Genomic DNA, 27,873 nt, shown 5'->3' on the forward strand with positions numbered 1-27,873 from the left:
AAATTTCTCCAGATTAAAGCGCCAACGGGAATCAGTTGAATTAAAAAAATGCCCAGGCGAGAAAAGGATTATTTCTATCGAGACGGCGATGGTTTCAACTAATTTCCAATAATAATGTATACTTTGGAAGAAAAACAAGTTTATAATTGAAGTCTATTTTCGAAGTGGACGCTTAGTAAACGACGATTTTTTGAGTAATTTTGAATTAAAACAAGTAGGTACCCCTATTTTCTTAAAGCGGCATTTTTTATTTTACATGGAAAATTCACAGCTGGCTAGATGAAAATCATTTATAAGCACTTTGTATATAATGTATGTACGGGTAGCACCGGGTGTCCTATGACATCGTAGACAACGAAAGTCGAGGTGAGATCCCAAAAAATAGAGATTCATGTCGGAATTCAAATCTCCGATCAGTATGTTGTGGTCGATTAGACAACTCTCCTGTGGAATATCCTTATTAGTAAGGTAACGAGTCCTGCGTTATGTTCGCTGTCAAGTGGTAGACATTGAGAGGAACAATCTAAACAAGTCGAGGTAATCTTCGGCGATGTGTGCAACACGCCCACAAGAACAACTCAGCAACAAGGGTCGGCTCTAGAACTCTTGTATTGCGGGGAAACGAAGGAAATAATTTGTAGTGGCCGCTGTGATATATGATTTCAAGCTTATAAAGTAATCACGGCCTCTGCGACACTCCAAGGATTTACTGGAATGTTTGTTATGTTAACTGGACACGTTGAATGCATTCGTTAACCAGCGGTTGTTATTATTCACCGCTATGTTGTAGATTAGTCAGATCAAAGGGATAAAAACAAAACGTTGCGTGGTAAAATATCGCCAATCGACGATTTGTCCCTTACATACCGTGCAATTTTCCGCTAATTAGTCGACGAATTAAATTTGTCAGCGGTGGCATTTTTTACAACGGCATAAATTCAAGATTTAAGTGCCGTCGAACTTCATCCTTCGATAACACTTCTTTTAACAGTATCTTAGATTATCTAATTACAGGTCGTAAAATACATTTATTTAATACATGTACGTGAAAGTAATGCGCTTTTTATTTCGACAATTTTAAGGCTGGTTCACTGTTCCAATGCGCAATTTAGTTAAATTCGATCTTATCGCACTGTATTATCGCGTTCGTTCCTTATTTGTAATAATAAACGGCACGCCCATCTATACCACAAAATCTAATCGCACAGAAATCCAACGGCTGTGACCGCAATGTTTAAAAACATGCCAAATTAAAATACTCTAGTTGAAAACAGTATATATTCAAGTATTAAAGTATATAAGTATTGGTTAAATTCTAGTCTAAATCCCACTAACGCACAGAAAAAGTTTAAATTGTAAAATATTCTTAATCAAACGACAAATTAAAATTATGTTTGTCATTTTTGACATTTGTTGGAAGAATTTGACACTGATGACAAGTGACATAAGTAGCCACTTTTTTTGCTCATTATGCTGTATACTTTCTTAGTTTAATTAAAAGATTTGCTTCTACATAAAAAATGTGTCTAATGTCTAATCAATTGCTATGTACTTAACAAAATATTTAATTTATAAACATTTGATGCAACTTTAATTTGTCCCACAATTATGTGTGTACTTATTTAACTTAAAATAAAAGTTTTCTTTTGTTTTGATTCCTGCATAAATGAGGCCACCAATGTGGGATTTGTTTTCAGACAATTTTTAAAAGAGTCGTTATTATTAAGCAGTAATTAAAAAACGGAAAAATTTAAATTCTCATTTAATTAAACATCTAAAAGAATGCCTACAAAACAATGTCACTATAAACAACATATTGTTAAAAAAATGGGCAAATTTTTAATTATCCATCCTCTCGTATGAAGCTTATTACCCATACATGACAGAGTTAGTCAAAAATCACCAAACATCCGTTCTACTTGCATTAAATGATAGAAAGAGGTCTTCACCACTTTTTTTGAAACATTTAGCCTTGCAGACGTTTTAATAGGCCTCTAATTATAATAAAAAAGCCTATAATAATTCCTTCTTTATCTACTTCGATCAATCAGTTCTTTCCTTCAAATCAATTTAATTAGCAAATAATCAGTGACAGTTTTGGATCGCTTCTAATGAATTAAATATCGATGGGAAAAATGGTGTAAATCAGGTTTAACAGGAAGACCTTTAGCTTTATGCAAACATCATCCTTGGTCAAGTGTTTTCCTGTTGATCTCATCTCTTATCGTGCAACATCAGCTTTTTGCCAACTTAAAACCATAATTAAAGAGATGAATATGTATCCTGTCTGGTGGAATGGAGTGCTTTGATACGTGGTCGAAGTTTTGAAATATTTATGGTGTGATATCAGGAACGGTTTTCATCGGAGAACAGAACTAATCGCTTCGAAATATCGCATCGTTATCTAAAATATTCATAATTACAACCGCACCAACCAAACCAAAAATAAAATACAAAATAAACAGATATCTAATCAGCATCACAATAAGTAATCTAAAATAGGCGTGGGTGGATCCACCCACTAAGCGTCGTAAAGTTCGAGATAAAAAGCAAAAATAATCATGATGAATTAATGGTATATTGATAAAAATCTAAATTAATATTGCGAAGTAAGAATTCATGTTTTTGTATAATCTTAGAAAAAACGATATGGACGGTTTATTTATATTCACAATAATTAAACCAACTTCAATGTATAAAAGTCATCAGATAAGTTAATTTCCAGACGGCACTCTCCACCGATATGGTGCCCACGGTTGATGCCCAAATAAAGGATGACGAACTATACTATATACTATACCACTCCACAGATCACTTATCTGAATAATTTAAAGTGAACCTTCAGATCCATAGATAATTTCCAAATAAATTACAGCGCGAGAATCGTCATTTACTTAACACAAAAGCGTGAAAAAATCTATTGTCGAGGGTGTGGGCCAAACCAAACACATCGGCGATAGCGCTTTTGACATAAAACTTGATAACTTTCATATATCCATTTAGTTCCAGCTTATTGAGCACTTGGATTCTTTCATAAATCGCCGAGTGTAACCCAAAGATGTATCACATTCTATCTACATTTTGCAGAACCTGACCCCCTCGCAGCCCGGCGGACATTATATAAATACATGATGATATATACCCTGATATCTCGCGTGGGCGGATGCCAACTCTATCGAACGTGAGATACATATTGATAAAAAAGGTGGGGAAAACGTCCATAAAGCGTCATGACTTATCTATGTTATCGAAGTTAAAAGAATACAGGCAGGAATCAAGGGGCCAGTTACTCTTTTCACTACATTTCACATCGCGAAATGTAAAACCGTTTCAACGTCAAACACTCAAGATTACAAGTTCAGTGGACCCAAAATTAAATTTATTGCACTATTGCACAGCAAAAACAAAATATTTTTTAAATGAGCGTCATTTGCGAGAGGTTAAACACAAAAGTGATATTTTTACAAAAATATTTTTGTGTTAAGATCAATTAGTCAATAATTTTTTAAGAGTCTGAAAACGGCAGTCTACTATAAAAGTATGGTTGTGTTTTAGCTGCTAAAAATTTAACCCATCACAACACCACAGTTATTAATCACCACATATCGCTGTCAATCATTATCGGAATATACCAGAAACATTTTTGTTTTAATTTTACTGCATACGAGTATATTGATTAAATAAATATTCACTATGTTTTTCCTCTTTTTATAATAAAATTAAACGATACTCCGTTTCCATATATCAATTAAAATGTTTGTTAAACCATAATTACCTGCATTACTTAGTTCATAAAAGATTAATCAAGAAAGATACAAAGAGAAGGAAGTTGTTATAGACGCTACGAGGTAAAGTAAACTTGATGAAAGAACATTTTCTTATAAACGAAGCACTCAAACGTATGTACCTACCTCATCAAAAAGAAAGTTTTATACAATAGGATACAATCCAATAGTACAAAATAATTTTTAATTGTTTAATGACAAATTGCAAAATCTTAAAATTACAGATTGCAGATTTACAATATTCTTCTGTTTTAATTAATTCACATAATGCATTTCTTCAGAAATTACAAAATTATGCAAATGGAAATTTTGTCATTCTTAATATAATGTAAATTTTAAGTCGCGATACTACAAATAAATGTAGAATTTTAAAAACAACAGTGCTCTCCATGATACCCATTAAAATAGAAACCAGATATTCATGTAAATTACAATAATTTGCTATTCATCAGTTTTTATATGAACTTGAACATTTCTACTAAGTACTCAGAAACACAGCTAGCAGCTAACTTAGTTAATTGTTGTAAGCTGATAAAAGTAAACAATAACTCGGTAAGTCAAAAGCCAACACTATTTTACAAACTTCAATTTCAATTTTTTCAAAACTATGGAAAAACATTTCATACTTTTCTTCAGTTATTAATTTAATCATAGAAAAACCATGACTTCAAAAAACAAAATTATTTTTTGGTATCATTATACGAATTCTGGAAATATTCTCGATATGTATACAGAGTGCGATAGAACTCGCACCCCAGAGAAAAATGCCATGTAAGGTAAGATACCAGGAACATGTAAAAAATGTTAAAAAAAATTCTGTCTATAAAAATTACGAAGATATGAGAGTTTAAATTTTGCACTTTGACTCTATTTATTTCTGTTGGAAAAATAATTTTCCAAGTTTTTTCGCTACAGGCTATTAGAAGAGGAAACAAGAAAGCTGTATCCTAAATTGTAACTCTGTTTAATGTTATTTGTGGCTTTTATTGGCAAAATTTTTGTAGCTTTCCTAATAATAATTAAAAAACATATACAAGATCACCATTATCATTAAATAGACATAAAATGTCAAATGTCAAAAAATAAATGTCAAAATTTTTTGACAGTTAGAATTTTTTTAACATTTTTTCCATGTTCCTGGTATCCTATCTTACTTGAAATTTTTCTCTGGGGTGCGAGTTCTGGCGCACCTGTATATTACGTCACAAAATGTATTTAGTTCAAATGATGTCATTTGTTCAAAAAAATATAACTTCAATGAACTAAAAACAATTACATAGCTGATAAAAAAAAACTGTAAAACAAATTTGCTCCACTAATACATGCATGGGTTCATTAAAATTTTATTAAATGTTTTTCACATACATAAAAATAATCATAAAGAATGATTAATATCTTCGTGTATACATAATAGTTTTTATCAGAGAAAAAAAGAGTATACAAGATTCTGTTTTGCAAAATAATAATTAATAATGATGAAGTTACTTCTACCTACCTAAACTGCCTATAATAACATTAATTAAAACCTGTTAATTAACAAAAAATCATAATAATCCATATCAATTTATACGATTTATTGTTCTCCTTTTTGAACTTTGTGATATGTTTATAACACTTACTTGTTACTTGTACTCGTATGAACAAAATATGTACATACAAATTATCCAACATTCATTTGCGTGTTTTACAAAACCGTTTAAAACACTGTATACTTGCGTCACCTTTGTTATTCTCAGTGTCTGCAATCATACCTCCAACAGAGCTTATTGATGATGACACAAACTCCTAGTTTATGTACACACAAACGAAAGCAGTAAGGTGAGTAAGATAAGACGAGAAAATCAGTTACAATTTTGCCGACAACAGGTAAGAGACGCACCAAGGCTGACGCGAGAAGTGATAACTCTCATCTCGTGGTGTTGGTTTACATTCTCATCAGCAAACAATCAATCAACACCCAACAGCAACAGTTTGTGCCATAATAAAACGTGGATTTTCAAAAAACCTGTTCAGACAATGTTATTTCTGAAAATAATAATGACTGGCATTGAAAACAAAGCAAACCCAAATTTTTTTTAGAAAATTTGCAACATTGCAACTATCTTGTTTTCAAGACGTCCACAACAGATGATATATTTTTTTAAACTGTCTACACATGTGGAAAGTTTCAAGTCATTCTATTAATGTGATTTTGAGCTTTTTAAACAGTCTAGGCGAATAAATATTTCGGAGTCCGGAATGTGTCACTTAAGACCGTTTCAATTGCTTCAAATTTCTAAACAAATTTCTCAACAAAAGGAAGTGCTCGTCCAAATTATGTAGGTATGTAATTATTATATTCCTTTGCATGGCCACATACTGATATCATCTCCATAGAGCTATCTATCACAATCACATTCAAGTTCCACGTATCCCGATTTTAATGGTTCTGGCGCTCCCCTTTTAGACGAAGATAACGTAGTGCTGCACGAAACGGCCGAATGCGGATTTGAAACGACCTCCTCGTCATTAATTACGGCGTATCCTAAGATAGTCAATTAAGGCGATCATCAAGGAGGACGAAAACAAACTGTTGCTGGTATTACTAAATTAGACGTAACAGAGTACGAATCTGGCAATAAATCAGAAAGTTAACAAGACGCACGTTCATGAAGTGAGAGCTCCGCCCGTCGAGCACGACCTGTAAGTAACCCGCCTCCTGCATCATATGGGATGATAGGAAAGCCTCGATGTTAGCTGATAGCGATGCATTGAAACAATAAAAATATTTGCTCAGCAATTATTAGCGTCTATCTCCGCATCCTCCACTAAACGGTACAAAACGAGCCCAATGTAATTCCTCCATCGCAAACCTGTTCTTGCACTCCTGCAGAATAGAGCTCCGATCCTGATCTTAACTATTTCTCGGTAACGGCGTGTTGTATATCATGTTTGGCTGAGTAACAGTTGTGTTTCTTGCCATAATACAAAGAAGGATCGCTTATCGGCATCAAGAAGGACACTTATTCTGAAATTTTGTTCGATTCACTGGTCATTCTTTAAGATCGCAAAGAGGCTGCAGAAACTGGCTTGTGGAGTTAGAGATGTATTGAAATTGTATCACAATAAACATTACGGACGTTTCATTAACACTAATCGGTACTTTGTTAAATGCCACCGTATAAAGTATGTGTCGAGAATGGCAAGACCCTGATTTTCTAATTTCTTATTCTTACTAAGAATAGCTAAATAGGTGCGTGTGTAATAATCAAATCTAGACTGTGTTTCAAAATTATTTCCATCTGTCACTTGTAAATTTTTCATATGAAATATGATGCTAAGAGCGTGTTTACACTTGATACTTTTCATAGCTTTTGATTTAAAATAAAAAAATCACATAGTCTTTAAATTACATTTTAAGTTAACAACAAATGTAAGATAACTTGCAAGAACAATGCGTCGAAATCCCGACGCCCAGAGAAGGACTTTTAAATCCTTAAAATTGTCATACTAATTGCTTCTTAATGTGGTTGCAAAATAATCCAAATTAATGATCAAATTTTACAAATAAAAAAAAAACAATATGAGCCTGCTTTTGGGAGCCGTTAGAGTAACAATTAGATAGTTTATGTACGTTACAGTTGCGGCGCTTGAAAACTAAGACATTCATATTATTTGTTATTGTAAAAATCTGTAAAGTGTAAATTTTCATCAAGGATGAGAAAGTCAGTTTCAATATTTCAGATTCAGATGATGCTGCAATAAAATATAAGTTATTTCTGTCTAGAAAATTTAAGTTCCCTGTTTTGAAGTAATTTTTTTTATCCAGAACACTCATTAGTATTGTTTGAAAAAACATTTTAAAACTTCAGTTTCAAGATATTTTATATTTTGGATTTGTCAAAGAGTCTTAGTTTTCAAAGACCGCAACTGTATGTACATAATAACTTCATCCTAATCGTATACAACTTAAATATAGAAGATCAACTTGATAACTGTAATGAGAAACTGAAACAAAGAAATTGTTCCCATAATAAAATAAGCTCTTATTAGGTACTACTGTTTTAGTTGTGTTTTAGTAAGTGACGTTATCCTCGTTTTTATCATAAACAAAGAACAGTAAAATTACTTCGATAAAATAGTAGACAATGACAATTTAAAATACAGTACATAAATAGCAGCAACAGATACGTCGAAAATGTCAATCAACCAAAAATATGATAATTCCTAGATCACTAATCGTGATAAAATCAATAATACTTAGATTTCCTAGATTCGTATACATCTTGTTTTCGTTTATTACACCAAAGAAATTGAAATGAAAAATTGTAGTGAAAGACTAAAAATTTATCTATTTATATTTCAAATTTTATTTTCAATGTAAACTCCACTTCATACGTTTAGAACAAAAAATCTTCAATTAACGTTTAGAAGCTGATACTCTATCATTAGCATCTCTTCTTGCTATATGTTGCACAACAGATAATATTTTATGCGCTAACTTCTAGACCGTAACACCATAAATATGTAACTTGAAGTCAATTATAAATCCATGTTTAAAAATAAATCACATAAATCGAAATGATTGGAGATAAACTATTAACCAAGCAGTGCAAACAATAATAATGTCACAATGTTGCTATTACTCCCTTATGATCATACAAGTTAAAAATTTGCAACCTAATTAGAACGAAGGGATCTAAAGTCAAAAGAATATCCCATCAAAACTTCCTGGTTAAACTTTACGATATATAAAATAATATATTTTTGTTTTTTTTTAACGTAAGCTACTTACTTTTTCATGCACTTTGATATTTCAATTTTTGCATAAAAGATTTAAAAAAATCGAGTTTTTCAATATGTGAAAAATATCTAAAACAAAATATAACTATAAAATAATAAATACTATAAATAAAAAAATAACTGATCTGTGAATTACAATTTTAATTACGACAAATGAAATTATCTATTTTTTTCATGATTACGTACATCTTTTGATATTAGAATTAATAATAAAATATATGCTACTGTTTGGAAAAAATGTTTTTTTTTTCAAAATGATTTGTTACTAAAACATTCCATTCAACGAGGCGCTACCATCCGTTACTTCGAATATTTATGTAGTTTGGAAGGGAATGCCGCGCACGAGCATCGTCCTGCCGAAAGCATCCTGCAGCTTCTAATACGTAATCCAATTAACTTTGAAATGAATAGGTGTCATCAGCAGGTGTAACTAAGTGTACCTAGTGTTCGTGGCGTGTAGTAGTCAATGTAAACACGCATGTCTGGATACCTGCAGCGTGTCGTGTTGCCGTTGCCGCCAGGACAACTTGTTGCCTGTCACACTAACAACCAGCCTCATTCTCTACCCCTTGTGATAAAACCTTTAATCAAGCCACTAACTAGCAGCACATCGTGTTATTTTCGTCGCAGACACCCTTCGAGATCCTTGGACCAGATTTTTCTCGTAAATAATTTTCGACGAACTAGAGCCAAAAACCGAACAAAATAATCCCTTGTTGTTTCGAATCAAAAATAAACCAGAGAATACTGAAAGAATTTTATCGGACAGATCAAAGCTAGTAACTCCAAGTTTGATATTTTTCTGAGGCAACACTGTGGTCTCTGTTTGTTATCAGCGATCAGAGCATGGGGGACGAATGCACAGTGGCGTGCTCAACTATTCAAATCGTATTTCTTATTAGTGGATACAAAATTCACCACAATTTGTCACTGACATTCACACTCATTATGACCTTCTCAATAGATTGGGTAACCAAAATGTTATACTAAATTGCTTCACAGTAAGTCAAACAAGAAATCCCTACACTCATGAAATTTGAATAATTAAGAAAATATGTTTTGTACTTAAAACAAAATATGCAATAATTACCAGAAATAAATTTTATTGCGCTTTAACAACAAACTAAGTATTTCTATAATAGCCATAAGATTATAGAAAGATAAAATACGTAATTATTAATTAATTAATCTGTTCTACGCAATATTACTACTATTACAAAAAAAATTATAAAAACTTAGTTTTGCTAATAACATTTGAAACTTCCTTATTCGTCGGAAACTTTGCCTGACCTGACATGTCTTCTAAACCTAGGAATGATAATAAAAACAACTTTACTCCAAATATTCTGGTTTTGAAAACATATATTAGTAATTAATAAATAAAAATTATGAAGTCTTCTAATCTTATTTTATTTGTCTGGATTTTGTAAAGTTACTATAACATCTTTTATTTTTGTTTTTTTCCTCAAAATAGTACCTCCCTACTTTCTGAGTCAACTCGTATGCAATATATTTTTTTTCAAATAATACATACAGAGACATTTTTTTATCAGTATACATAGCCCTATGTGTACAGGGTGCTGCATTTTGGATGTCCGAATAGGGAATCTCCGAAACTAAGATTTTTGAGAAAATAATATTGGTTAAAACCGCATCCTGCTATCGTCTTTTGTTTTCGACTTACAGACAAAAGTTGACATTTTGGCAAAATCTAAAAATATCATATCTTTGTTATTATAGAAGATACGGATTTGAAATAAAGACATTATATAGGCACTTTTTTACGTAGAATTTAATAAAGTAGTTAACATTTTTTTTCAATTGTTTGTTTAGCCGTAATAAAATAAACTCGTATTTTTTTATATAGGAATCATAGATGGCTATGTCATTTTTAAAAAGCTTGTTTTTTTCTTATCTATAAAATATATATTTGTAACAGAATATTTTTTTATAACTATACTTAAAAAGAAATACATATTTTGTTTGATAATAGTTGGCCATGGAAAAACTATTTCACTCCAAATGTGTAAATAATAATCAATAAGAGTTTTGTGAACTGTAAAATAGATGAAAAAATAGATAAAATTATAAAAATTTAAAAAATACGATACGGAGAAGCAATGAACAAATATGCGAGCGCCTCAGAACAAAATTATTACATATTTTTAAAAAATCCAAAAATAGGAAAAACAAATGTGTTAACAGTCAACACAATTAGAAATAGAAAAACATTCTTTTGACGATCTAATGGAGGTAGGATAACGTTTCACATAGACGGAATTTGGGTATTTGAATAGCCATATCGTCATTTTTGTGTCATATAAAATATATTTTATTGAAGAATTAAAGCGGCCTTTTTTTACAACACTCTATGTATCATTAGAAGTTGCAATGGTAATGTTAGCTTGTTTAAAAACAAAGAAATGTTATTAGTCGCCAATAAGTTGATTTACAATTTATTTTGCAGTTTTTTCATTACTTAGTACTTACAAAACTCTTTCATTAGTGACACTGTTAAATATAATATAGTTTAAATCCTTTTAGTTGAAGATGCAACATTTTTCCATGGCCAACTGAGAACAAAAATCAATAATAATTTTTTGCTAAAAATGTATTATAATAATTTGTTACAAATATATATTTTTTTAGATAAGGGAAAAACAAGCTTTTTAAAAATGACATAGCCATCTATGATTCCCATTTAAAAAAATACAAGTTTATTTTATTACGGCTAAACAAACAACTGAAAAAGATTGAAAATTGAAAAAAGATTATTAAAGTCTACGTAAAAAAGTGCCTATATAATGTCTTTATTCTAAATCCGTATCTTCTATAATAACGAAGATATGATTTTTTTTAGATTTTGCCAAAATGTCAACTTTTGTCTGTAAGTCGAAAACAAAAGACGATAGCGGGATACGGTCTCAACCAATATTATTTTCTCAAAAAATGAGCCCCAGAATGTATTACTCGTTTTTGGCTAAACCTCTTAGTTTCGGAGATTCCCTATTCGGACATCCAAAATGCAGCACCCTGTACAGTTAAAAAAACCGGGTCAATAATTTCATAAGATAGGCGACCAACATTTCAAGCTTTTAGAGGGTACTAGATATTAAAATATTCAAAACTAAAATTTTGTGTCAACTTTGTCAATTGTCAGTCTTGAAACTTAAATCGCAGCTTTAAATAATTAATACCATTTGTGATACCATGTATATCAAAGAATACAAAATTGAAATGTTTGTAGAAGGAAATAGTTTGAGGAAGGTGAGGGCTAAGAACAACCTCCATTGACACAAAATTTTAGTTTTATATTATTCACATTACATTTGTCGCAAAGCAACTTGCGAAAAGTAATGTTGGTTGCATCGAGAATTTGGTCAGGCTCATTATTCCTCGTGATTCACCTTGTATTTTAATATCTAGTACTTGAAATTTTGGTCGTCTAGACTATGAAATTGACCCGGTTTTTTAACTATGTATACTAATAAAAAATGTCCCTGTATTTAATTTGCTCAAAAAATGTTTTTTGTGTTACCTGATTATAGATTATGCAATAAAAATATACTGTGCCATATTTTTTAAATTAGTGTAACTAAGAAAATATAAGATAAAGGACGCCTCGGCTAAGACTTTCTTCAAATTCTTTTTTATTAATAACATAAATTCAAAATTTAATGTAGGCAGTTTTTTTTTTTAATTCTAAGTTATTTTTGCAAGAAGATTGATTGTCTTATTTTATAAAAGACATAGTTAGCGTTATTTATATTCCCTTAGGACAAAAGATGTTATAATAAATAGTGTATGTATGTAATTTATACTTGAATAAATTAATAGTTATTTAGACCACAAGAGAGCAAAGTGTATCTTTTCTTCCCACAGGTGGAAGTAACTGCCCGACACTCGTCGAGAGCAGTAACCACTCAGGGGAAAAAAGACACTTTCCTCCAGTGTAATACATATAATTTTTCCTACGATCCAGAAAAAAAAAACCTTCAAAGGTGACAATATCTCTTGATACCCCAGTTTCACCATTGAATCTAGCAAATCTGTTTCTATAGTAGAGATAAAGTTTTTTATTTTTCAACACTGTCAAAATTTACGGTTTTTCTCCCGTGTAAGGAAGTTTTGACAACTGTTTGGCATTTCTCAATACAAAACGTCAAATTATTTTTAACAGATTTAAAGCAAGTTTAAGCCTTGTTGACTCTAATTCGAAGAATAAAATGTTGTATTCCACTCGTTTGAGTGTAAATCGGACGCTTTATTCCACCTCGTGGATGGTAACCACTCGTTACACTCGTGGTTTAAAAATCCACTCGGTCAAATAAAGCGTCCGATGTACACTCAAACTCGTCGAATAAATAACTATATCTCCCTGAGAAGATACTTATATTTTTATTGTAATTTTGACAGATGAGGAAAGTAACAATTTTATGTGAATAAAACTTTTACCTCCCTGGGAGGCAATTGGCCACTTACCTTTGTGAAATTAAGGTGGAAAAACTTACTTTCTGTTAGGGTCGTAAGAAAAATAAGAATTCACAGGAAACACCTCATGACAAGAAACAAATGAAACAACGCAAGTATTGAAAACCCTTTAAACTACAAAAAAAATTATTGAAACTCTAATAAGGTGGTGGTGTGGTGGTCTGCATAGCAAGTAGGTACATATATACTTACTTTTCTAAATAGGATAACATGGTTGCAAAAAACAATTGTTTTATTTAAAAATTCAACTTTTTATAACGATAAAACTACACTGACAAATTTTTGTATAGAATTATAGGGCTTTGGAATAGGCAGCAGCGCACTACAAAGAAATGAAACATTCTGAGAGTTTGAATCATTTTGATGATGTAAATAAGAGTCTAAAATTGTATATTTTTCTAAATGAATTTTTTTTTGAAAAAATAGCCCCCCTGTCAGTAAATAAACACCAGCTGCGCATCGACCGCCAGCAGCAATTTTCTGCGCGTTATTAGCGCAACCAAAAGCAAAGCGAAGTAGTCAAAAGAGGTGCAAACAATGTCCCTACGTATGCATTCCGTATCGCGATATCAGTTTTCCGCACAGATAACGAAAGCGAACGCAACGTTGTGAAAACAATTACAAGCATATAATACAGCATGTAAAATGCAATGTCACATTACTGATATATGACTTCGTCTACCGACTTGATATTTCCAACACTTAATGCTCGAATAATGGACTCAAGCGTGAAATTAATGGAAAAGCTTGATATATCCGTGATATATCTCGCCTTCCTTTATGTACCGAGGGATAGATGGATAATGAGGTGGAGACGGCGGGAAAAAATTAACAATACATGCCAGTCACATGACGCAACAGAAAGACAAACGCAGAGGGCGGTAAGGTGAGCTTTCACTTCATTTGGACGGTTTGTCTTCAAGTAGTAACATTTCGATGTAATACTTGTTTATTTAAACAGGATGACATGTAAAACCGACACATGCATAAAAGCTTGTTATATCAGAGCATAATGAGAAATCTTAATGGAAGATTTCAATCTAAATTATCAGCAGCCACGGCAGTGGCAGTTCGAGGCCAAGAAAATAATAATAATTATCATTTGTAATCACTCATATCACATGGAGTTACAGTGATCTACACATCGCAGGGGTCACTGAACTCGACAATAATTAACAATCCTGAAATACGTTCAGATAGCATCAAATCGACCGCTCTTATTACTTTTTACCAATTAATTCGATTTGACAGAACTGCGTGGCCAGCCAATCAAACAGGTATCCATTCAAGTCAAGTCAACTAGACGCAAGACAAAACATTGTCGTGTCAGGAATTATTACAACTTTTTGCTTTTATCAAACAATAAAGTTTATATTCAATTAAAATTTTATTAGAAGTTTACGTCGGTTCTAAGCACGAATGAATCATGAACTACAATGGATCTTTCAATTTATCTGTTAACCTTTCACCGTAATCCCAAAAATCAAATCTGCAACACACCTCTCGTAAACACAACGCATACTTAGCCTATCATTGTAAAATACCACTGCCGGTGTAAATACCCTTCACAAACACGGTTTATACAGGAATTTGCACAATTAACTACAGGTGTAAAAACTTATACGCACATGTTTTCGTTTAAAGATGGTACAATGAACCAAAAGAATTAAAGTTCAGTTTTTGGACCCTCGTTCAAAAAAATTATCAAATGACCCGTCTTATCGCAAGAAAACAGATAACGAATGTCAATAGATCATTATTTAGATTATTGTTAATAGACTTTAATTTTTATTAAATCCCTTGAATACGGCTGACCCTCTTCATAACAACACTTCATACAGAGATAATAATTTTTCAAAAGAGACTACAAAACAACAAAAAATTTTGCAGAAATTTTGATTTTTTAGCCTGTAAAATGCCAAAGGATACCTATTCTTTGAGGCATTTGAGCGTAAAATTATCAGGTGTCACATTTTTTAACAATAAGTTTTAATTCGCAAAAACAAAATAGAAACAATTTCCCAGCCTTTAGAACAGTGGACATAGAAACGACCCTAGAAAAAAAATAATAAAAAACTGACTTTATTCTGAAATACCTATAGGTAGTAAACTCACTTATAATCATATTTGTTGTTTTCACATTTCGTTCTTTTTAGTGGTAAAGTATTATACAATTGCAAATATGTAATTAATTTAATATTTAATATAAAGCGTTAAAATGTAATTTATTTTGTATCCTTATGGAAAGTTAGTCATCGGTCACTTTTTTTGTTTACAAGATAAAATTTCAAAAGTAAACAAAAACATCGCAACTTTAAATTATAAGTAATATTAACAAACAAATTAATAAATTAGCATTTAGATAGCATAACAATTTTTTAACGTGATATTATTATGTTACTCTATACTTTTTGTAAATTAATTTGAAAAATACCTACTGAAGTTCAAAAAATAATAAAAAATTTGTGCATAAAATTCATCTCTTCCATTCAAATAAATACATAACAAAAATTTGACGTATTTTGGACAACCCAAGTCAAATGATATGTCTGTATCAAAGCTTGAATTATTTTATTAAGTATAAAGTTTTACTTTAAGTTTATATTTTGTAATTTTATTTGTTACAAGGTTGACAAAATTGCACCAAAAAAGCATTACTGTAAATTAAATTAATTAACTTAATGCGTAAACAATAAGAAATGCAGATCTAGACATCTTCAAATCCTGTCGCTAAACCCACTTTCAGGCGTTTATAGACACTCTGTATATTAAAAGTGTGTAATTAATAATTTCTCATTTTCTAAAATTATAGGCAGTGTAAATGTAGTAGTCATGACGTCATAACCCGATACTCAAACATTTGCTGATGTCCAACCCTATTATCAACTGATATCTTCTAAATAAACAATCTAACAAAAATAATTATTTCGTCCGGGTGCTTTGCATAAGTATTGGTTACGAAGGCGATAATTGGCAGTTAAATATAAAATTTCAATAACCTAATCACGGGTTAAGATCAGAAAACCTTATGGAGGAAAAATTAACTTTGTGTTAAATGAAAACCTGGAAGAAAATAATTACTACGACCGGAGGCACTAAAGCTCCGAAACTATCAAATTAAGGTTCGAAATTTACATGGAATAGGTACGAAGCTCGGAGAACCCACACTTCCACCACTTGTCGCAGGTGTGTGAGCGAACAATAGAATGGATGTGAAACTATTTAATAGGTGCTGAACACCGTTTAACACTTTACAATACAAATTGCGGCACGATAATAGGGCGCCCCTGGATGGTCACAGCGTGAGAGGAGTTTTTGAACTACAAATTATTTGCAAACAGATCAATTGAAATTATAACAAACTGACGACTTTCTCCTCATTGTCCATCGCAATTAGGTATACGAGGTCAAAGGTGCTGATAGCATCTATGATACAAGTTTTAATAAAATATGACACTCCTATTGGACATGTAGCTCTATTTATGGTCGGCAGTAATTCAAACAAACTTCCTGGATAATTTTCAAATCGAATTCTTATCACTTCGTCTCTTGTTATCGACATCAGACGAGTCAAAAACACCATAAATACCAAGAACAAAATAAAAATACTAAATGGTATCTCTTATTTATTGACACTAAGGACAAAAATATGACTTTATTAAGTTTAGAATAAGATTAGAATGAACCGAATCGAAATTTGTTTATTGGTAACGATCAAAATTTTTAATCGCATTATTGTATCGGATACACACACCTAATTCGCTGTAAACAAGAAATGTTTTGCAAATAACTATAACATTACTCCACGCTGATATAAATTAATGAATCACGCTAATCTCGAAATGTTTGGCAGGTATAGGCGCGCCTTGTTTCAGCGGCCTGAAACTGAAAAGATAATCTTCGCTTGGTCGAATCAAAACATTCCAACTTGTGGAAAAAAGAGATAAGTGATCATACCTGCATTAAAAGTCATAACAATAAATCATGGGCCCGATGGGCGTAACGCGGTAATTAAAAATAAATCGGATAATAATAGTCGAGACTTTGATTCTTTTGTGTTGGTCAATAACGAGCACATTATCGTCTTATCAGTACGACACACACATGAAATAGTAGATGTCAGCAACAATTACAAAACAAACTAGCACCTACTTTTCAGCGGCTTTGGGTTGCTCTGCTTTCGTCTGGACATCGTTGGTAATTCCCCGAAAGCGCCAATTAAAGCCGAAAGTCACATGGCACGGACATTATAAAAAAATACGTAAAGCACAAAAGAAACACAAAAGCACTTGACACTAACAAAGCAACAAAACAGGAAAGAAAAGGATCAACAGTTCAACTGGTAACAATAAGGGGGTGTCCAAAAAAATACATGGTTATGTTTTCGAAAATTTGACAGTTGTTCACGTGTATTTAGATAACGCACCAACTATACTCCCTTTTCGAACGTTTCAGAACGACTGGCGATACAGTGACTCACTGAAGTTTGTTGATGTAGCTTTCGCGCGCACACTCAGTCGTACTTGGTGTATGCGCTCCTCTGTATTCTTCACCGGTTATCAGACAACAACAAAGTCCTTATCAATTCAAAGTTTTACAAGCATTTGTTCTTTTCTTTGCCTTATCGTTGCGCAATGGAAAACCATTGATGCCAATACCGGTAGATGGTCGTGAATAAGAGATTTTATACATTGTGGGCTTGTTGGTGTTTCCTCTGACGGCTCCCTTATTTAAATTAACCCCTTTTCCGACAAGCTCGAGCTAATTGATGTTAACCGCTTTAAAATTTAAAATTAAAAAGCTTTTCATAAAATAGCATTACAACAAAAGTATCAATTCGAGAACTAACCAGGGCACTGATTATGAAGCTCTTAAAATCGTAATTGTTTTTTTAATTATTACCACAACACAACACGATAGTAATCAGCGTAAAAAATCTAGCAAATGGTACCAACGCCAAGTCAATATACTATTCAGAGTAAATCATAATCTATGCACATAAAGTTAGGAAATTATAGCGTATGATCAATAATGAGTAAAAAATGTAAATAAGAAAGTATTTTATTTTTGTTAAATTAATTAATTGAAACCCTTATAAATTAATTTAAATGCGCTCCTAGAAATCCCGAAAACTAAAAAAAGTGTATAAAACGTTGTAAAAACGTAAAAAATCAATATTTGAACCAACGCATTGACATTTGACACCTCGCCGGGCGTATTAAAAATTGTGGTCCGTTCACAACACACTCATATCACCGACAATTATAACGACAAATTTAAATAAACAGATTAGAATAGAGACATACTCCTAATATAATAAGGCCCTGCTTCGAAGAGGTAGGTTCGGGGTTCGAAGTTCGAACTCGAACTCGTAAAGTCAGCGATTTTTCTCTAATTTCAGTAAGCATAATAAGAAAGGATAAGCACATAAAAGCAAATAAGAACAAAGCTAAAAGCATGAGAACATTTTTTATCGTAAATTCGATTTTTTTTGTATGCTACACAAAAAATCAGAAATTTTAAAATGGAGGAAATGATGTTTTCTGCACTTTTAATGATCTTAGAAGATATGCGTTCGACAAAAAATTTTAAAAATGGTTGATCAACTTTAAATTGCAAAAATGTATGGTTTCCGAAACGTAAAAGCATGCACCAAAAACGATGCAATACTTTTAAAAAGCACGACAACCAGCAGTTTTTGAAAAATTGTAAAAAAAAATAATGCTGGAAGCATGACAATATCCGTATGTAATCGAAAAATTATTTTTCTTTAATATCTTAACAAAAACCGGAAATTTTTCCTGCACAAACGTTTTTTTTATGTTTTTTTTGATTCTATTATTCACTATTATTTATCAATATCTTGAGATTCAAATTACCTATTATAGTGGCAAACGAGAATGTTTTCGATGTTCCCAAAAAAAATTTTTTTTTGAGTTGATCTAGTTGTGCGACCTGCAATTTATGGAATTTATTTATCTAAATACTACACGATCAAGAATGACTGGATAAATAATATAATAATAGAAATAAAAAATATTTCTTTTTCGGTTGTTTTCAATACTGCTGTTTATATTTAATTTGCATAAAATTTGAAGCGACAAATGATAAAGTATCAAGGAGATGTACTCCAGTTAAATATCATTTAAAAATATAACAGGTATTTGTGAATCCTTTTTTGTTTAATTGTAGGTAAGTATATCAACTACACTACTCCAAAAATTAAAGGAACAAAAAATTTTCCTAAATTTTTTGGTGATTTTTGAAAGCCTGTAACTCATCGAAAAAAAAACAATTTTGAAGCTTTAAGTTTCTAGTTATGAGATCTTTTTGCAAATATTTTTTATTGCTACAGTTATCACGCAATTCTAAGTAATAGCGCGAGAAAAAGAAATCTAAATTTTTATGTTCTTGTTTTTGATCCACGGACGTAGAGAATTTTTTTTAGTTAAGCCAATGCATAGGCCGGATAACATGTTTGTTCACCTTTAATATGCTTTTTTCATATTCCCTTTACGAAAATTTGTCGCCGGATGTCTGACTTTAAATAAAAAAGGATCATCTTGTCTTTGATCATCGATAACTCAGCAACCAATGACTACACAGAGAATATAAGGGTAGTGTCAAAAACTGGAATAAATGTCTTATAAGATCCTCTTACGATTTTTTGGAAAAATTTTTTTTTTCAACTTTAACATTGATTTAAAGAAAAGAGAAAAAAATAACTTTTTGCGTTGTTTTAGTAAATCTACCGCGTATTCACTAATATTGATAGAGAAACTAATATTTTTCTCTCCAAGTCCGTGAACCAAAAATAAAACCATAAAAATTTAGAATTTTTTTTTTTGGCGCTATTAGAATTGCGTGATAACCGTAGCACAGAACAAATATTTGCCAAAAGATCTTAAAACTAAAAACCTAAAGCTTCAAAATGTTTCTTTTTTTAATCTAGATACGACCATTTTTCGATTCAAAAATCACCAAAAAATTTGGGTAAATTTTTTGTTTCTTTATTTTTTTGGAGTAGTATAGTTATTCCGAGCTGCTTTAGTCTTTAGAATAAACGAAACATATGAAACATAGGTATACAGTTTATTTAATTATTTAACAAATAGATGAACAATATTTTATAACAAAATATTTGGTAACAAGCCCAAACAATTACTTTATACCAAGAAAAAGTATTCAGTGGCTCATTTCCATAAAAGTTTTAGTGTGAACATCTTCATACATTTGTGTGATTTCCATTCTCTCATTAGCCACATCTTCAAGCATCTTGTATAACTCGGAGTTAGTTTTGAAACAATTCTTAAAAGCTCTTCTGTCCAGTTTATAGACTTCACAAATTTCAACAGCCACGATATTGGCAGTTCTCCTTTTATCCTTGAATACCAGTGAAATCTCCCCAAAGTAGGCACCATCATGCAGATGACACACTTCTTTACCAGAAGGTGTCCACACCCCGACTGTTCCACTTGCCAGAAAGTACATACAGTCACCCACAGACCCCGCTTTAATTATAATATCGTTAGACAAGTAAATCTCAGCCTTCAAATTAGCGACGACTTGTTCCAAAGTTTGTTGTGGAAGATGGGTTAACAATTCCACGTTTTGTACCAATTTACTACACACATTCAAGTTAATTTCTCCTCGCAATTTATCCGAAAGCAAACTGGTAATCCCTCTTTCTTTGAAAAACTTTTTGTTATATTTATAATCGTAAAATTGCAAAAGTCTTGTTTGCATTGACATTGGTAATTGTTTTTGACTCATGTAAGCTTGAACCTGACTAATGGTCTCAAAATATTTGATTTCAAGAGATCTTTGTCTAAGCAAGAAATTCAAAAGCAGAACAGTAATATAAAAAACGTAAACTTTTCCGAAAATAAAACTAGCTAAAGCCAAAAGCTTCTCTTCCCATACGTCAACTGCAATTTCTTCAAAAGTGATACAAAGCAGACCTCCTGCGGCTCGATATATACAAACAATGTACTTTGAAAGAAAAGGTAACTCGGGAATGTCTGTTCTTTCAACCCAAGATTCGGCCAAAATTTCTCCATAAGTGTAAAAGCGAATTTGCGGTATCATATACTGAAAACAGGCAAACCAGTGAAACACAAGATAATTGACAAGAATGTTCTTTAACATCTGAATTGTGATACTTTTTACCCCCAAAACATCAAGACTCCTTGTCATATAAAAATACAAAGTCGGTAACCGTATTATCCTCAAAAATGAGAAAACATCGACCAAAGATTGAGTGTTATGATCGCTGATCACCAATTCTAGAGGCAGGGAAGCCAAAAGATCAGTAATAAAATAAATACTAAAGATATATTTCTTGGCTATTTTCCACTGGTGCATGACAACCTTTCGTGATTTTTTAACAGGAAAACCGGTGAAAAACGTCATTATTATATCGATGATACTCAATAATCGCAAACACAGATTTAAAGGATCAATTTCGTTTGGTACGTCCTTCCTTTCTTCTTGAAGCAAGTGTTGATGGGAAGCGTTTATCAAATCAAATGCTGCATCAGCCGGCATCAGAAAAAGTACTAAAATCCAAACTAGTGTCATCCACATTTCGTAGTACGCTCGAAAAATACTAAACGGGTGAATTATCCAAGATTTTGACATCACATGCTCTTTTCTTATTCTCAGAATTTCGGCCTTACTTCTGTAATAATCGGCACTTTGTGGATTGCGTTCCGATATGAGTGTACTTTTCTTAAATGAACGTCGGAATCGTTGGAAACAACTTGCATTTCTCCTAAGAGGAGGCAAGAAACTCATTGATTCATCCACTTTGATACTGCATCGATGCGCTTCGACTTCTCTCTTGCGAATATTAAAACGACATAAAAATGCACCCATTTTGAGAAAATTGAAATTGAATATAAATGACGTTTCGTACCTTTTGCTTTCAAATTTTTTCTCGACTATTTGATTTTATGTTAATACAGTCAAATTCAAAAAAAGTGGTTGTCAATGTGACATTTTAGCGTAAAATTAATTATTATTCCTGAGAGAATAAATACAAACGAGACAGATTTCTAAATTCGTGAAGGGTATAATGTCTCTGTACCTGAATCCTAATCCACTAATTTAGTATTGTAAAATCTCCAATATTTACAAGCTCTTTGTACAGACCAAAAAGCCGACACAGTGCTTTACTTATGGGACATGTCTTAACTTTAATTCCAATTTCCGGCGCTCCTAATTAAGTTACACGTTTGGCGCAATGATATGATTTGTTAGGCATTTTGAGACTCGTCTATTGATATAAAAATTATCCAATTTGAGTGGTACTTAAGTTCCCAAATAAGGTGTGACTAGACCATTTCAACTTTAAAATTATTCCATATAACGTTTTTTACATTTCTAGAGGTCTTAAAGACTCAAAAAAGTGCATAAAACGTTACTGGGTCAAGTTTAAAAAATTACGAATTTTTTGAGTTTTTGAAGGTGGTAAAATCGTAAAAATAGTCAATTTACTTTAAGTCGTAAAAACGCTTAAAATATGGATTTCTACACGTAAAATTACGTGCTGAACACGATGCAACAAACTAAAATACTCTACGATGCATAATTTTTGAGATATTAAGTAATAAAATTAAGAAATTAAGAATAAGGCTAGAAGCATAAGCACTATATCAAAAATCAAAAATCTTTGTTAACAAATTTTTGCTTTTTTTATTTTGTAAAATGCGGCAAAACTGTGTCTCAGTGATATAATATTTTGACGTAAACCTATGTAGAATGTTCCGGGGAATCGATTGGCGTCAAGAAAACTGCAAAATTCGTGGTAGTTTTGGAGTTATAGTCGATTTTATATTTTTTAAATTCTTAACTTTATCTGAAATTTTCTCCATAACTATTTATCGTAGAACACTGTTTTTTTTTTGTATATGATAGAAAATTAAATTGCCAAACATAAGAGGTTACCACCAATAAATCCGGAGTTATTGGCAATAGACCGCTACGGGTGCCAAAAATCCACAAAATTTCGACAAAAATCAAAAAAATTTTCAACCTTAAAATTCTTCCAGATAACGTTTTTTAAATTTCTAGAGGTCTTAAAAACTCAAAACAGTGCATAAAATGTTATTGACAGAATATTTTTTAACACCCTGTACAATTATAAATAAGTGCGCATTTTTTTTTACATAAATAAACACCCCCTATCACAAATTTTCTCGATAACTATTTAACGTAGAGCACTGATCTTTTTTTGTATATGATAGAAAATTAAATTCTCAGTGGCATAAGGTCCCACTTTCCAGCAGGTAGGTCGGCGGCAAGTCGGCAATTTTTCACAAATTCAAATTCAAATATAATTCAAATAAATGTAAAAAGAGAGCGGGCGCATAAGAGCGCGATCTTTAAAAACATGTGCACGTGTTCTAATAAGTACAGTTGGAACCAAAATACTTTGGTCGTCACTTTTCTGACACTTTAATGTAATTCAAGCTTTAACGTTAAAATGAATGACAATTTTAAATTAATGACAGCTATTATATTTTCCTATCAAAAAAATGTACATACAACTTGTCAACTATAATTGACAGTGGCTAAAAATAAGGTTAACAGTCCTAAAGCATGCTTTACAATTTAATGTCACTCAAGTGACATTGACGACCAAACTATTTTGTTTCCAACTGTATAAGAGAGAAAGCGCTCAATACTAACTAAAATAAGCACTAATAGATGGCGGGCGTATAAGAGCGCGAACTTTAAAACGAGTATCTACAAAAGTGAAAATAGTGTAAAAAGTATAATAGTATATAAATACGTAAACAAAAGGGAAGTTAGTAATATAAATGAAAGATAAGTTTTGCATTAAAAATTAAGAATTTTTTTTATTAATTATTGTTATTATAAACATAGGTCCGCAAAGTAACAGAATATTTTTTAACACCCAAATAAGTGCGCATTTTTTACATAGATAAACACCCCCTAAACTCAATCTTTTCCTGTGCTAATAATAGAATTATTCTAAAACAATTATCACAAATTTTCTCGATAACTATTTAACGTAGAGCACTGATCTTTTTTGTTTATGATAGAAAATTAAATTACCAAATATAAGAAGTTATCTCTAATAAGTCCGCAGTTGTTGGCATTAGACCATTCAGGGTGCCAAATTTGACTGGATACATATTATGATTTTCCTACATAATAACATGATCATGAGAGTTGAAATTTTTTTTTATATCTTATAACTTAAAAGTGTTATAACTATCCTCGAACATTTTATTGTTTTTAAATGTTGTGTTTCACAATCTTCCTTAGATTACTAGAGGCATCTTTTATTTAGTTTTAATAGCTTACAGATTTTTCACAGATGTAGAAGAACTCTACACATATATTTTACCGTTGTACGCAAATAACTGCGCAGATGGCAGCACACACATAAAAGAGCATAGCCTACTTCATCTGTTTTCCGCTGCGCTCCCTACGGCCGTAACATAACGAGCCTCATTCAAAATTCATTCTTTTTAAACTAGTTTGTTACTGAAACGTTTGTCGAAGACTACTGAAACGACTAACTTGGTCGGCCAAATGCGTGCTGAAGTAACAACGTAACACTCTTTTGGTGCGCTGAAGGCAATCCTCTGCAACAAGAAGCTATTTTCATTCTAATTCTAAAAATTATCTCAAAAACTGTGCCCGACAACTCTGTTCAATGTTATTTGTGGCTTTTATTGGCAAAATTTTTGTCCCTTTACTAAATAATTGTAAAAAAACATATACAAGATCATCAGTATCATTAAATAGATATAAAAAAATGTCAAATGTCAAAAAATAAATGTCAAAATTTTTTGACAGATAGAATTTTTTAAGCATTTTTTTCATGTTTCTGGTATCTTACCTTACTTGAAAATTTTCTCTGGGGCGCGAGTTCTGACGCACCTGTATATTCGAGAGCATCCTATCTATTATAATGGAGCTTAGGTAAAGGTTTTTATTAATTTTTGTTCATATAATTACCAAAAATTTTAAAACAACAGGATTTGCATATCTGTATTAATTAATCCAGAACAATATTTTATTTAATTACGGTGTTAAGTGATTCATTAATTATTAATAATTATGCGCTAATAACTTTATTTTTGTAGACGCTATCAGTATAGTAGAACAGTTTGAAATTTAGATTATACGAGTATGTAATTACAACTAAAGGTCCTAATAATAAAAAAATAATAATAATTTGTTAAATAAATTATTTTTTATGACAATAAGTTTATTATAGTGTTGTGCAAAGAAACATGTAATTAAAAAAATTCATTAAGAAGATACTGTCTAACTCATTATTAATGAATAAATATAAATGTAAAATACATAATATAACAATAGTGAAGTTTGTACCGAAACTCCCTGAAATTGTTTGCCCATGACACCACGTAACCCTATTTATTGTACTTTGATACCAAAATTGAAATGCTAAATGACAGTCTTTAATAATGACAAAGTCAATAAATCACAATGAAAATGTCTGACATTGACCATAGTAAATTTTGATCCAAAATTCCACAAGGAAACATATAATGTTTAGTCATTCAAAACTCATAGCATTGAGATACTAATAATCATATTGATATTTTACAGCAAAAAATGAGAATTGCTCAAACAAGTAGACTTTAGACATTAGACCACCAGCAAATTTTCCGCAAAAAAAAATCTAGACATTTATCAATGCGTAAGCAAACCATTAAAAATTATGCAGACATCTTATATGACATAATAATGCCATATTAGTTATATCGTTTTTGAAAAAGGTATAAACGTTAATAAAAGTAAAAAATAACCAGTATATTTCGAAATGCGTAAATTACTGACTTTTCAGTTACCTTTGAAAATTTATTAAGTTACATGATTTTTACGCGAAGTGTCTACTATTTAATTGATTATTATCAATAAATTAATTCTAAGCAATTTTCTTATTTGATTCGTTTGTATTAAATCACATGTTGGAATACAAAAATTGTGTTATGATCTCTATTACAATAATCAACATCTATTGTACAAAATCTTTTTTTAACTTATTAACTAACAAAAATAGTTTCTGAAATTGTACTCTCATAATGCATTAAAATACCACAAATACCTACATAATATGTACATGTTATGTATTTGTGGTACATACATAACATATAATACGTTAACGTTTACTTGACATAAAAATTCTAAAATTGTACAAAATATACTGAGTGTATTCAAAATACCGCATCTCTTGGAGACGCTATAGAAGGAAAACTTCCCCACAAACCCCAGCAAACTAATTTAACGTGACCGTTGTTATCAATATGAAGAAATAAAATTTCCTATAATAATGATGTATAATCTGTCTTGTTGCTATATAGAAAATTTATGTAATAATTGTACCTACATAGCAAGTAGCAAGCATGGTAAACCTTAACCTCTATTTCAATCACATGATAAATTGTTTTTAATAAAAAATGCAACCTTATTAAAGATGACAAAATTCACGTGTTCTCTATTGGACATTGAACCGTAGCAGCTTCCCTCATTAAGATTGCAAAATAACGGTTATAAATTCTTAATAATTTAATGATGAGAAAGTGTACAGCTTTACACAGGTAGGTATATTTTATTATAGTCAGAACTACATCATTCATGTCACACCCACAACTGTTTATTACTTTAAATTTTATTGTTTACAAAAATGACTCATTATTATGGTGACCTCGTACAATTCTCATCACAACATTATTTAACGATAATAAACTTTAGAAAAATCGTGACGAAAATAGAAAAGATTTGCGTAACATTGTTGTGAACTCCTCATCCAGGTAAATGTTAAGTGAAAAATATTGACACTATTGACACATAAGTGAATAAAAATAACGGCATGAGATAAATAAATATAAATATACTCTTGTGTTGACTGATATAACATCATCAGAAATGGGGTAAAAAATCAATAAAATTTTTATTAGTTCCAGGTCCAGCAGGCATTTTAAATGATTATCTTTCACCATATGTGTATTTGATGATCAGTAAATAAATTAATATTTTTGATTTTTATTAGGCACGATCAAAGCAAAAGCCGTTTCTTACAACACATAACCAAGAAGTAAACATTTTCTGTGAAAACATCCAAAAATTAAGCTGAAAAAACAGAATTTAAATACAGTTTGATATTGACCATAAACACTTAATTAACATAGAGTGATCAGTGATCTTAATAACGCATGTCAAGGATATTCCAAATATTTTCCTTATCATTAAAAAAATCGCCTATGGTTGGTCACGCTGAAATCACGCTGAAGACAAAATTACTTCAATTTACACACCCACAAAAATCTTCCTTTGTTTGCGCGCCAATTCCCATAATTTTTCGTACTGCCAAGAACAGGAAAATTTTGAGAATATTTTTGGTAGTGAGGCCTTGCAAAATTTCGATAAATATAATATCTAAACCTCTAAGCCTTCACTACATAAGTTAGGTCGGTGATTAATTCGGACATTAGATATTGACAGTCATAATTGACATCCACAAATGTGATTAAAAATAAAGAATCGCATGAACTTGAAATATTTAAAAAGAAAGCGCTCCGCATGCTGTCATCGATCGTTCTCTGGGGCTTGCCTGTGACGTAGTCCTAGTCAGACACGCTTTCATGACGTAAACATCACGGCCGCGGCCACCGATATCAGCCGGGTAGCACGTGAACGTCACGCTTGTGATCACGCGTTCTCTGCATGATCACTCGCACCGGATTGGAGAAAAACGACGAGCCCCCGCTTCCTATTGGCGGATTCGGCTGTTCAGCGCCAAACACACCCC

The 27,873-nt window shown here is 31.5% G+C and overlaps 2 protein-coding genes across 2 annotated transcripts in view; both read right to left on the reverse strand.

Moving 5' to 3' along the window:
* Positions 1-17,513, reverse strand: part of LOC123013062 (zinc finger protein ush) — a 94,314-nt gene extending 76,801 nt beyond the window's left edge. The window contains exon 1 of the mRNA XM_044411379.1: positions 17,211-17,513. Coding sequence (XP_044267314.1) covers positions 17,211-17,250 — 40 coding nt within the window. The 5' untranslated portion in view covers positions 17,251-17,513. The remainder of the gene's footprint in view (positions 1-17,210) is intronic.
* A 2,647-nt stretch (positions 17,514-20,160) lies between these two features.
* Positions 20,161-21,969, reverse strand: LOC123013200 (potassium/sodium hyperpolarization-activated cyclic nucleotide-gated channel 1-like). The gene has a single exon (XM_044411593.1). The coding sequence runs from the start codon at positions 21,933-21,935 to the stop codon at positions 20,244-20,246; it is 1,692 nt and encodes a 563-aa protein (XP_044267528.1). The 5' UTR covers positions 21,936-21,969; the 3' UTR covers positions 20,161-20,243.
* Positions 21,970-27,873: the final 5,904 nt, after the last annotated feature.

Source organism: Tribolium madens, unplaced genomic scaffold (genome assembly GCF_015345945.1).
Source record: "Tribolium madens isolate multiple individuals breed KSU strain unplaced genomic scaffold, Tmad_KSU_1.1 Scaffold_96;HRSCAF=242;Tcas5.2_LG5, whole genome shotgun sequence".
NCBI lineage: Eukaryota > Metazoa > Arthropoda > Insecta > Coleoptera > Tenebrionidae > Tribolium > Tribolium madens.

Excerpts from the sequence above, each read along its gene's own strand:
- LOC123013200 (XM_044411593.1), bottom strand. The coding sequence starts at position 21,935 with ATGGGTGCATTTTTATGTCGTTTTAATATTCGCAAGAGAGAAGTCGAA.